Source organism: Catharus ustulatus, chromosome 2 (assembly GCF_009819885.2).
Source record: "Catharus ustulatus isolate bCatUst1 chromosome 2, bCatUst1.pri.v2, whole genome shotgun sequence".
NCBI lineage: Eukaryota > Metazoa > Chordata > Aves > Passeriformes > Turdidae > Catharus > Catharus ustulatus.
Window position 1 is genome coordinate 111,310,470 of NC_046222.1, and position 13,260 is coordinate 111,323,729.

Genomic DNA, 13,260 nt, shown 5'->3' on the forward strand with positions numbered 1-13,260 from the left:
GGAGGAATGATGGCCTGTGCTGGTTTCACCAAGTGCTGCTCAATTGTTAAAGTACTAAAGGTTGAAGAACTTGTGGCAAACAGCAAACTGTTGTCATTGTTTCCTCCTTTTGTTTTCACTCCTCACCCTCTTATGTGTGCAGCGTTTACTTTTTAAAAGCTCACTTTAGTATAAAAGTTGTATGGATGAAAGCTAGTATCTTGGGGTCTTATTTCCAGGTAATATCAAATGTTTGATGGATTTTATTTCTATGATGAGAGATTTTTGTTTGTGGGAGAGAAAATGAGAGGATGTGAAATGTGGAAGAATGTCAGAAGAAAGGGATTAAGCTCTTGGAAGGCAAAAGTTTAAAATGTGTCTTGTGAATGAGAGGAAAGTAAAGGCAAGTACTGAAATTGTATTAAAACTTTATTTTCACAAGTGTTTTTTTAAAAGTTTCTAACATTAGACAGTCTAAAATTTGATCTGCAATGGGCATCTGTTTTTCCTTCCTTCTGCCAGGTCGTGACAATGCCTGTGAGAAGACTTCGTACATGTTCCTGCGGAAGGAGCTTCCCGTGCGACTGGCGAACACCATGAGGGAAGTCAATTTGCTGCCTGATAATTTACTGAACAGGCCTTCGGTTGGGCTGGTACAGAGTTGGTAAGTTTAAAAAAAAAGTGTATTGAAAGGTTGTGAAACTAATAATGTATGCGTTGTTTTGCTTGCAACAGAGAATCATTGAATTTTTCTGAATTGGTCAGTTTTCTGCCTTGAATTGTTTATAGTGTGTCTTGTCAAATGAAGTGTCATTTTCTTCTGTCTAATGTGGAGTATATACTCATGTGGATCCCAGCTAAGGATTTGTTAGTTAGTCTTGTAAGTTAGTACAAACATACTGTTGTCTCCCAGCTAATTAAAATGAGTCCATAACTTCCAAGAGCAAGCTTTTTAAACGTTCCTTATTGTATTGCGCTCGTGGCTTCTTGAAATATCTGGTCTTTCTCCTTATTCTTCCTTTATCAAAGACACTGAGAGAAAATTAAAACCTCATCTATTTTTCTCACTAAATCTTTAAAAACGTAACTTGGTATTCAGTGGAAGTTATGGAATGGGTCAAAATGGGTTTACTGGTATCATCCAGTAAACAAATTCTCCATTGTAATAGCTAGCATGGATCCAAAGTGATTCAAAGTCCTGTCATCTTTTCCACAGTAATTAATTTCTAGCCTAATTGCATGTTCAGGGAGACTTGGAGGCTGCTGCCTTGGATGTATTAAGCACAGAAAAATCGTTATTCTTGGGCTATTTATTGTCCATTTGCCTGTTAATACTTTTCCAAAGACTCTTTGTAAAAATATTTTTGCAGTATCCCTTTGTGAGTTGCAGCTTATTTAATTGGAAAAGTAGCTAATGTTGTAGGCTTGTGTTAAATTCAGTCATTGTCCTTGAGCCAAGAGCTTCTGTGATGATTGTATGTTTACTGGCTCGGGTCTCCTATTTATCAAGCTTCAGACTTAGAAAATATAAATTAGGATATGTGGTATTGTGTTTGTCTTTGCAAGGTAACAGAGGATGTCTTGATGACCACTTCAAGTATAGTGATGAAGTGCTTCAAGTGAGTGTAAATGCTGTGGGGCCACACAGTCACTTTGTGGTTAAGTGGCAGTTTGCAAGGTTTAAAGGCTTTCTGTGTGTCTAATGTCACAGGAAGTTGTTGTGCTTGTGAAAAAGAGTAGGTAATATGCAGGCCTTTTAGGCTTTTCTGATCTGGTTGACTTGTGAAGCTGTCTTTAATGAAATGTGGACAAATAGGTGAATGAAGAAAAGGAAATAATTTTTCCATAGGGACTGCAGCATAATACTTCAGTCCAAATGTCTGTGCTGTGGCTTGTGCTTCTCCCCTGCCTATACAGAGCTAAGCAACATCTGGATCCCTTTGGCAAAGGAACTGAATGGGTCTTCAGAGTGGAGGGCCCCTTCACAATTTTTGTTGAAGAGGTTTGAGGACTCACGATGATTTCTATGGCCACAATAGATACTACTTATTAATAAAAGGAAAAAGATCCCCAAAACTCCAAATGAAAAAAAGCAGCATCGAGTGTCATATGACAACGTGATTTGCACTCAACTGTAGACCAATAGTTATTTGTTGGACAGGCTAAAATACCAGGTTCTAATGTGCTGCAGAAGTTGGAATGGACATCAAGCCCAGAGATGGAAGTTTGAAATCAAAGTGTTTGCCATAATTTTCTTCTAATTTTGATCCATAATTAACTAAGAGTTTTTGTGTAAAGGAGTATCTTCATTATGTAAGAATATTTTTATCATCTTATGTCAAAAGTGAAAAAAGTAATTGTAGCATTTTTTCTCCCTGATTATAGGTGTGGACTTCAAAGAACTTAGTTCTTATTTTTCTGTTCAAAGGTTTTTAATTGCATAATTAAACATTTACAAAGTCCTGATGATGAACCTTGGGCAAAATTTATTTCTAAATTTATCTTTTAAAAAGACCAAACCGAAGGTTTTATTAACTTGAGTATGAATGACCTTGACTGTGATGAAATTATGCTGATAGCAGGTTTTGAAACACATTTATAGTTTCTTAACCTAAAGTTGAGATACCCAGAGTGAGATTCCTGAGGTTTATGTAGTAGAATAAACAAATATAAGGTTAGTTGTTCAGCTGTTTTGTGAGCTTGTAAAATGAAAAAGCCTCTTCTTAATGCACTTCAAAACCACTTCAAGAAAATCTTTGAGGGTCAGATTTCACGAGCCTTTGTTTTTGCTAATCTTTGTTTAAGCTTCGCGGTTCATTAATAGGCAAGCAGAAATCTGTTGTACATTTGCCACAAGTGAGCAAGACATTTAATTCTTTATTCACTTTAATATATTTATTTGCTAATATTCAGTAATTTATATAGTCATAAGCATGTTTTGTTCACTTTTACTATGATTTTACACTAGGAAACTTATGTTTTTATGTGCTTTTAGCTGGACCTTTAACATTTGAGTTCCCAATCTATTCCTTAATGCCAGCATGCCAAAAATTAATACAGAAAGGTCCTAATCTTTAAGATGGGTTTTGTTAGGCTTTTAAATTAAAGTGGATCTGTAAACAGAGGAGTAAGAAATCGGCCCTGCCTGCAGTACAGCATGGATCCTTTCCCATCAATCCTCTCTGCTTCCAGCCATCAAACATGCTGGATTGCCTCTGTTTCTCACCCCTTATGGTTCCCTTGGGAGGCAGCCTGGTTCTCTGCTGCAGGCAAGGCCTGTTCTCTCCTTCTCCAGTCCATCTCCATGGCGGTGCTGGAGGCACTTTGCTTCTGTGCCTCGCTGCCTATCAGATTTTACAGCTGATCGCTTGATTGCCCTTGGGAAAGGTGCTCTGTTGGTTTTTTCTCCTTTCTTTCTGGGCTCCTCAGCCTGGAGTTGCAGCACTGAGGAGAGGCAAGACCACCGTCCTTCCTTTGTACAGCTCAGCTACACTTTCCTGAGTAAAGCTGGCATTACCCAGAGAGTGAACTCTCATCAAACTGAAAAGAATAGTTTTGCATTTCAGTAAAGGTAAAACATCAGCTCTGTCCCAGTTCTAGTTCAAAGTTTAATTTATGTGTATCTTTTGCAAGGAGTAGGGAAGGACTAAAGAGACTCAAGACAGCAACACAGTTAATATGTTCTGGCTGTGAACTGCAGTGATTCCAAATAGCAGACAGATCAACAACCAGCACCTTGTTTTCAGCTTTTCAAAATCAATGGGCAACTTGCTTGATCCAAAGAAGTGGGCCTTTTTAAGGCCAGCTTTGAGAGGGCACTATAGCTAAAGTGCAGGTAGGATACTGAACATATGGCAGAATTGTTTAATAAAGGATATGGTCACTAATGTGAGGAGGGAAAGTAGTTACAATAAAACCTTACAATGGATAAGGTTAGAGCTGATAAAATATCAAAAGTAAGCATGAGGTTTGCACAGTATGTTACTCAATTATATGTAAAATTCACATTTTATTTAGCCCTGGACAAATTTTTCTATTTTTCTTTAGTGCTTTTCCTTACTAAATGCTATACATTTCCATTTCTCTCTTGGGAAAAACCCATTAGAGAAATGCGTACAGTTTGGGGATTAATAATTTTTTTTTTCTCTATTTTCTACATTGAGACTATGCTAACAAGATTATGTTACCATGGAGATTTGTTTTATCATTTTAGTGCTTTGGTATTAGAATGAGTGTAAAGGAAAATCTTAGTGAAATACACATCAGGGAGAAAGCAGAAGTATCTTGTATGAGTTTTGTAAGAAAAGAAAACCCAGAGCTTACATTATGGACTTTTGCAGTGCTTTCACGTATGAAGTGTTCCATTCTAAAATTATTGCATTTGGCAGACTAGCAAGAATTCAATCTATGTGGCAGTAATTAACAGAAGAACAAGGCAAAAAGGGTGCTTGAAACCAATGTGCTTGCCCAATGAATTGTAGTGTATTGTGATAAAAAATTAAACACTAGAAAGACAATATGTTTGAAGGGCATAGATTTTGATTTCTGCTTTTGATGACTCGCCAAATATAGCAAAATATAACTGACATTCTCTTTTTCTCATATATGCTGGATTTTTTTATTTGTATTCTGTATAGTTGTATTGATTTATTAATGATACAGCAATTCATGCATTATTCTGGTACTTTTTCTTTTGTTCTTTCTGGCTGGTAATTGTATATGAATTATGTTTAACATCACAAGGTCTTGCTTTTCATTGCTTGATAAATCCTGTAGTTACCACCTTCATTTATCCCTCTCTACACCTACAATTCAAATTGAAAGAAAATGCAAGGAAGTAGGTGGATTGTATGAAAAGAGAATGTCTTTTTCACACACACTTTCAAAGGAATGAATTGCGTTGCTGGCTGCTCACCTGTCCTCAGAGTGTAATGGTGGTAGTCGTTAAGACCAGAGTTATCAATTTCCTTTTTAACACGTTTTTCCTTAATTTCTCTGATTTTGAGCTGTTTAGGAGAGAGGGAGTGGGGTGGGGGGCTGTATTTGGTGTACAAACTGGAAATCACACCTGCATGAAAGAAAAATGTGTACAGCATTTGCAGCTCTGAGTTTCTGTTCAGAGACATAAGACACAGGGTATTACAACATCCCAGATTGGGTGGTGTACAGTGGTAGGCACTCAGCAGTTATTTAGGGTTGTTTGACATGAAGTGACTTTTTCTAGCTTGATTTAGTCACAGGCTTGGAAGAAACTTGAGTAACTTAGGTTTGAAGTTCCCCTTTTCTCTGAACTAACTTGCTGTATACAGTGCTTTTGCTGATGAACTTCTGAAGTAGTATTTCCTTTACTTCAGAATCAGAAGGAGAGACCTCTAAAGGAAAAGCATTGCCAGTTTCCATAATTTCACCAGTAATGTCAGCAAACCAGTCAAATCCACACAGTACAAAAATCAGGTATCAGCTGCCCTCAGCACCAGCAGCATTCATTGCTGTTTTATCCTTGTGTCTGCACAGGAGTGCTGATGTTTGACATTTATGGTAGGAGGTTTGTATTAAAAACAACCTGTTACCTTGTTTCTCAAGTGTGGCGGTGTCTTTCGGAAAAGGGACTTTGCTGGTATTACATGATGACACCTGGGGGTTGAAGAACATGCACCTCTGAGTGAACATGATCATGATTTAATTGCTGCATGTGAATCACCTGAGTTCAGAGTGTGATGGTTGTGAGCTGGTGCCATCTCTTTGCAGCATGAAATAACATCTTTTAAAATAAGCAATACTAGAGGTATGAGCTACATGCCCTACTTGCAGGTGACAAATATTTGGGGGATTTCTGTAATGGTTCCCTATCTTTGCAGGAGGGCATAAATGCAGTGAGGGACAGGAGCTGGTGTTCCTGTGCTGACAATGTTGAAAATGTCAAATGTCCCTGAGGAATGTCACTGTGACCTGTGGTTGCAGCTTGAAGTGGGGGTGGAGTAAGTGGCATGTGGTTCTGGAGGGAGTCACATAGACAACAGTGTTGTCCAAAGCTTCACTGTAGCTTGAAGTTGCAGGGTGAAGTTTCATAGCCTTATTAAGCTGGTCTTAACATAGAACTGCTACCAAAAGAGCTTATGCACAGGTCATTTTGTTGAGCTGACCTAATCTACTGGGTAGCTGCTACTGTAAAGGGAGAGGCTTGGTTACTTGTTTTGCTTTTCCTTGTGTAGGCTCCGTGGTTATCTTTTCTCTCTTGTGTTAGGTCTAGCTGTTTAGACCTTTCAATTAGTTGTTTTCATGTGCAAGAAAGGTTTGTTTGGTTTTTTCATCTATTTCCCCACTGCTGGGAGTTAGAGCTGTTGACATGCACATCTGATTAACATCTGATTAGTGTTGATATTGTAGTTTGAGTGGCAGTGCTTAAGCAGAAGTGAAGAAGGAAGGGTAACAGTGAAGCCTTGCCTTTTATGTGTGTGATTGATACCTTGTGTGATTGACCTCAGAAAACGGATCCTGGTTCTGTAGTCCTTAAAGCTCCATTGGTGCTGCTGAATGCACCTACTCCAGGGGTGACACCTGCTCTGGGCAGTGCTGTGTGTGAGGTGGCAGAACTTACGCTGGTGTTGGGCCAGTGTCCTACAGAGCAGACTACCACCTTCATGTTGAGGGCTTTGGATTTGGGTCCTCTGTGCTACCTCTAAGCCTCAGTTAATCTCATGTGAACCAAATGTGAACAGAAGAGAGCTGTGTTGTGTAAGAGGGGTTTTTATGAAACAGAGGATTGTGTCACACAGAGGAGCTGTGGGAGTGTGTGAATGGGTGTGCTCTCCTGGAGTACTCTGGTAGGACCAGCTTGGTGCAGTCCTTTTATTGTGCTTTTTGGAGAGTGTTCCCCTGAGCTTTATTTTGAAAGAAAAGTTGAATTGCTCTCTGAGCAATATGGGAACAAACTAACATCTGTACAAAGTGAATGAGTGGAAAAATCAAAGTACAGGGACAAACTACCTGAAATTACAGACATACCTGTGCGGAGGTACTTCTGTTAACTTCAGTTTGATTTATATAGCAATCCTCCTGAATTGCAGACTGTAAGGTTATAAGTAATACTTCTAAACTTAATATAATATATTGTAGTTGCTTTCTTTCGCTTTGTTGCAGCATCCCACTTACTTTTAGTCTTTGCAGAGAACTGTGTACTGTGCATCTATTATTTTTACATGACCCTGTAGTCTTAAAATTAAAGAAATTCAGAAGTATTTTGAGTTTAAATATTTTAATTATCTTTTTATAATTTTTGCTTATTTCAGGTACATGCAGAGTTTCCTTGAGCTTTTAGAATATGAAAATAAAAGTCCTGAGGATCCTCATGTTCTGGATGAGTGAGTAATTTTTTTTTCTAACAGTCCATTTTAAAATAAGCTGTCTCAAATACCAAGTAGTTTTGTGCTACAGGAAAACAGGTACCTTATTTTTAAGGTAGAATATGTATGGTAAAAGCCAAAATTGTAATCTGGAGTAGAATGTAGGTATCTAAGTGCTTAACAATGTATTTTGTATTTAAGCAGATTGGTAGTTTGGGCGTGAAATGCTTCCTCCAAGGCTATATTGAGAAAACAACATGGTTGTGAGGCTATATTTGTGTATCAGCTACTAAAGACTAAAAGATCATTTCAGTATACATTGAGCTTAGTGCTATGTTGTGTATAAAATATGTTAACATATTAATAGTTAGATTTGTTTTTTTAGTTTGAAAGCATTCTAATGTGTCAGTCATTGTTATTATTGAAAAGCTTTTTTAATCGTCTTCAGTTAGTGGTGCTCACCTACTTCACTGAATAACACTACTTGAGAAGAAAGGAAAACTTAGTCAATTTTCTTTATCAACAAAATGATATTGAAATTACCATTAGAATGTTTCTTTGAAATGTATATGCATAAAACAGAAAAGAAACCCACATGTGAGAGCAGCAGGTGCAACATATGCATCAAAGATTTGAAAACAAAACAACAAAAAACACACACACACCTATCCAACACTAGGGTCTATTGTTACCCTGTACCTACAGCAGTCAACTTTGTTTCAGGATATTACTTTTTGCAGGCTTTTTGTTCCATTAATTAGCTTTCTTAGGGTAGTTTGCTTTTCAGATTTCTTTTTAAGCTCTGAAATCCCACATGATCAAGCAGTGCTTTATAGAGAGTTTCATAAGACATCTTGCTCTGTTTGTGCACCATGTGGCCTGTGCTGTGCAAAAATGGTGTTTTGCCTTCAGCAAATTTCAGATACATTAACTGTCATGTTACATTAGGTTAAATAAGGGCTTTAGGAGGTGCTTCATTTCAAATGTTACGCTCTTTTGGTTATGGGCATGTTGTCTGAGATGTAGACACTTCAGCTTTTGTGTTTCAACCAATACATGTAGGAGAAGCTCAAGTGCAGGAGTAGGAAGTTACCTGCATGGCAGAGCTGTTGGAAGAGCCATAAGGATTACAGACTGAGTGAATTGTAGTGCTATTGAACAAGGGGAAAGTAAGCATTTACTCACAGTGAGTACAATGCTGGAATGCTGCCTGCAGTTCTGGGTACTACCTTTTAAGAAATTAAAGCACTCACAGACAGTATTGATGTAAAAAGAACAAGATTTAGAGACTTGGATAATTCCACCTCTGAATAATGCTGAAGGCATTTGTTTAGACTGGCAAAAAAACAAGGTATTGGAGACACTGGAAGTCTGTGTGTGCCAGAAAAATAAGGTCACTGTAAGAAAGGATAATTAGTTGCTCTAACTGAAGAACTGGAGAATTAAAAAATGTCTGGTTTTTTATTAAAGTTGAGAATATGTTCAGGAAAAAAAAGTAAAGATTGTAATAGTAATGTCAACAGACTGAAGGCTATAGAGCATCCCATTTTAAAAGCTTTTGTAAATAGATTTGGTGGGTTTTAGTGGCATTCTAGACGTGCTTATTCTGTAGAGGATAAAACAAAACCGTTTTTCAAGCACCGCTAGCTGTTACATTTTGTGATTCTGTATTTACTGTTTGCTGATGACACAGGAATTTCTGTTTGTGACTATTTTATCAGCATACTTTCCTTTATGGGATTAAGTTACCAAAACTTAGGTGTGTGTTGCTCTCTGAGATGACCTGAGCTGTCCTAAACACCTGACTGAGCTTGGCAAATGTAACACAGGTCTTCTTAAGCCTAAAATGTCCTGTGGGTTGAGGATATGTGGGTTGAGGCAAGGTGGTTATGTAGCTTCTGAAACCATCTTTGGTGTTCTGTATTTAGGTAACTGAATTTCAGCTTTTTGTGAATTTCACAGGTTCAAGGTAGATCACAGTTTAATAAATTTATGTATTTATAAAGACTAATGAGTAGTTCTCCTAGAGATCTATTTTTAGAGTCTTATAATTAACACATGAATTTTCTGATTCTGCCATATGGCTATGGCATTCTTGATATTGTTTCATGGCAACTGCAAATACTGTTTGCGATGCTCTATATGAGTATGACAGAACAAATATTTCATAATGAAGCAAATAACAATATCATTCAGGATAACTGTTTGTTAAAAGCTTTGAAATCGTGCAGTTGTTGCATTCTGTGTAATTAAGTACATATAATAAGGATGCATGGAATTTATTGCTACCTATTGAGGTGAAGTTCAGCTAGGGTCTTTGATAGTGAGAGTTGTCTTCTGTACTGCATCTGGCCTGTGAAAAGAGATTAAAAGTGTATTATCAGATTAAAGAGCAGATCTGTTCTTTTTGGCAGTATTGGATAGGCTAACTAGATGAGAAAGTCGTACTTACTGCTCTGGGATGTCATCTATTCCTAACTTCCTGAAGGCTATGCCATTTAATTGCATATTGACTTGTAATTAGAATTTTTAAAATATTCTTTGCAAACTGTCTTTCAAAAAATACTCTTAACTGTGTCAATTTTTATCTTATAATAACCCACAGATAAAGCTAACAAATTTCTCAACTCCTGTGTCAATATTCCATGTTGCTGCTATCTAGTCCTATCCTACTTTTATGTCTTGTGTTCAGAAGCATATCAGTATGGTCAGAAAGTATCAGGAGTGCTGGTAGTTAAATGAGCTACTTTTCATTGGGGAAACCCCCACATTTGAGTTCATTTAAGTTTGCATTAAAGTTTTCTATTCTTTTCTGATTACACGTATCATTACATATGGAATTTGAGTAATTTATCTGAGACTTTAAGTGTCTTTAGGGATGCATAAATAGGAATAGTTCTTCAGCCAGATTGGTTTGCTTAAAGAAAAACCTAGAAGCTAGAAGGTCTTTTGGACCAAAGCTTTTTTTGTGCAGGCAGTATCCGTGGGGTATCTCTGAGTACCTTGCCAAGAGCAGCCTATAAAGAGGGGTTCGTCTCTTGGCTCCTGTCCACTGTCCTGTTCCTGTAGAACAGCACATTTTACAGGTTCATGTTACAGGGTATATGGCTCATAGGACAGAAGACCCAGCCTTGCATCCTTTGGCCATTGAATGCCCATCCTTGTCTTAGGCCTGTGGAATATCAGGTTGATTTAGGCATTTCATAATGGCCCCCATCTCCTCTTCCTTAATTAGTGTCACAAGATGTGAGCCTTGCCTGGGTGGAAGTGCCAGTTGCAGTACCATCCCAGCACCTTCTGTTTGGAGCTGAACATGCTGTCCACCTCAGATAGTCAAAAAGCATGAAGAATAGCACAGAAGTTGGTTTTTGGAAATGAAAGAGTGCTTTGTTGGACTTCTGTCAGCTGAGGTGGACTTCATTTTCTGTTCTGGCTAATCAGGGTAACAGTAGCAGAGGAGAGAAGGGGAGCTAAACTGATCCATTAATGAGGTTGGATATCCACAGATGTGCTCTATCAGTGTTGGCAGTAGTTCTTCAATTTCTGTTTTATAAAATGGTGCAGTGCTTTTATCAGTTGAACAGAAAACTGTCCCCTGACTATTTGTGGTTTTATCGCTGCTTGTCTGGGGAGCCTGCTCTGGTGTTCTCAGAGTTTGGGCTCTCTTTCTGAGGAAACAATTTTCTCTATTAGTGTTACAGTATTACAGATGTCATTCATGTACTGACACAGCTCTGTGTGAGGCCACACAGTGAAGTGGATTGGGAAATGGGTGTAGTGGAAAAATAGCCCACTTTCAGCTCTGTGGTCCCTAAAATGTTACAGTGTGGGGCCAGCAAAGGCAGCAGTACAGAGGCTGAGTGGTTATAGGAATAGGTGCAGACACTAAAGGTAGTGTTTTTCAGGGTGGCCCAGCTGCGCTCTGCTCCTAGTGTATGAATTGGAGGGCAGATGGATGTTCTTGGGTGTTACTTTTTTTGTGAATGTTGGGCAAAATCCTTTGAAGAGATTTTTTTTTCCCTTGGCATTGTTCTAATGAAGCATTTCAGAAGTGTTTCAGTTTCTCTGTTGCCTTCTGTTGGCTAGCAGACCTTATGAAGCCTCACTGCAGCATTGCCACATTACTGTCACTGTCAGTAGTGTGGGCATTTGTCAAATGGTAGGTTACCTTTTTGGTAACACAAATATTTTTTTTTGAGCAGTGGAGGCGTCAGGTGGAAGTTTTTCTGCAGTTCTGCCAAACAGTGTGATAACAGGAGCCCTGAGATAAGGTGTCCACGCTTGGTGAAGGGTGCAAGCGGGCAGAGGTGTTGGAAATTTCCCAAGATGTCACTATCCAGTAAACACTAGAGGCTGAAACTGTTTCAAAAATTGAAGGGTTTGTAAAACATGCTGTTCAGGTGTGCTCTCAAAGGACACTTAGTCCAGCCTCTACACCCCCGAGTTTCTTTGCTGATTTTTCACTTTGTGACCCTCTCAAGGGAGGGTGTGCAGGGGAGTGTTTTGGAACTGGGAGCCACTGACATGCCAGCATGTCTGAGATAACGCACAAGGAACTTGGTAAACAAGGAGCCTTCCTTTCTGCAGCGCTGCAATTAAAGTAGTTGTTCTGTAAGCAGTTTGAGCTAAGTAAATATTGGAGTTCATCAGATTAAGAAGGTGCCATCTTGTTACTTTTATGTAATGTGAAATGCTACTGTAATTAGTTTTGAACTTTGGAAGTAGATACACTTTCTAGTACAGAAATCTTTCTGAGTGTGAACTTTTACCTTTCTGGTGATACTCAGCTGCCAGCTAGCACTCATTCAAAAAAGAGCAACCATTCAGAAAACCCCCAAATCATTGCATTTGTTGCATTTAAAAGGGTTTTTATTCTACTCATTATGTTAGTGTTCTTCATCTTTCAGGTAATATTATCCATAAGGGACACTAAAAAAAAAAATCCCTTTGTCTCTATATTGACTTTCTTATGCTTGTTTTCTTGCACTGTAACAATAAATCAAAATGGGATAATATATACAGATTATCAGGAAGTTAATTAATGAATGTCACAACACAAGTTATTTCTTGTATTTGCATAATTTTTTAGCCTTCATTTATTTAACACCTGTGGTAATGCCTTAATAATTCTTCTGTTAATACGGAAACCACTGAAGCTCACTTAACTAAATAACTTCTTATTCATAATTTCTCATTTGTCAAACCAATTGCATTATTTATTCTTTGTGGTTTTGAAAATACACAGAATTGTGGACAAAAAATTAATTAAACATTTTCAGAGCTGTTCTGGAGTATTCCCAGTTAATCCCATAAACGGTTTAAAAATTCCTTGATTGGGTCTCCCACAGTTTGAGTACAATAAAAGCTTTGTGGCTTTCAGGGGTGTAGCAGGTAGAGGGACTGTACGGAATGAGTGTTAAGATTAAGGAGATGTGTTCTGATTTGTGGTCTGCTACTTTGAAATGTGCCTATATTCTTCTTATGTTTGCACCTTTAAAAGCATCTGCTTTATGGAAACACATGAGTGAACTTGGTTATCTTGGATGATGGAACAAGAGGTTTGTCATATCAGTGCAATAGTGAGGCATTCTGTTATTATGTATTTAGTTATATGCTAACTAAGTTTCAGCTATGATTTTGCTGGTCTGCAGCAGATAAACCTAAGCCCTTTGCCTTTTGGCATACTCTGCATTTAAGCACTTTGGTAGCGGGATATCAGTGAACAATTTGCCCTCTTGGCATATTGTGGATAGCGGAGGTATTTAAAAACAAATAGCAGAGCAAACAACAGGAGAGAGTGTTGTCAGTTCTGTTTCAGATGTGACTGTAAACGTTCCTTCCAGCTCTGCTCTTCACTAGGGTCTCGTTGCTCAGAAACAGAGAAGCAGCACAAGTACAGCCAGGCACCAGTCTCCAACATCACCTCTCAGAGGTAACA

At 38.2% G+C, this 13,260-nt stretch overlaps 1 protein-coding gene across 1 annotated transcript in view; it reads left to right on the top strand.

The window, feature by feature from the left end:
• The window catches only part of PDK3 (pyruvate dehydrogenase kinase 3), a 51,861-nt gene that overhangs the window by 18,994 nt on the left and 19,607 nt on the right, over window positions 1–13,260 (top strand). Inside the window, exons 2-3 of the mRNA XM_033052766.2 lie at window positions 502–643; window positions 7,269–7,340. Coding sequence (XP_032908657.1) covers window positions 502–643; window positions 7,269–7,340 — 214 coding nt within the window. The remainder of the gene's footprint in view (window positions 1–501; window positions 644–7,268; window positions 7,341–13,260) is intronic.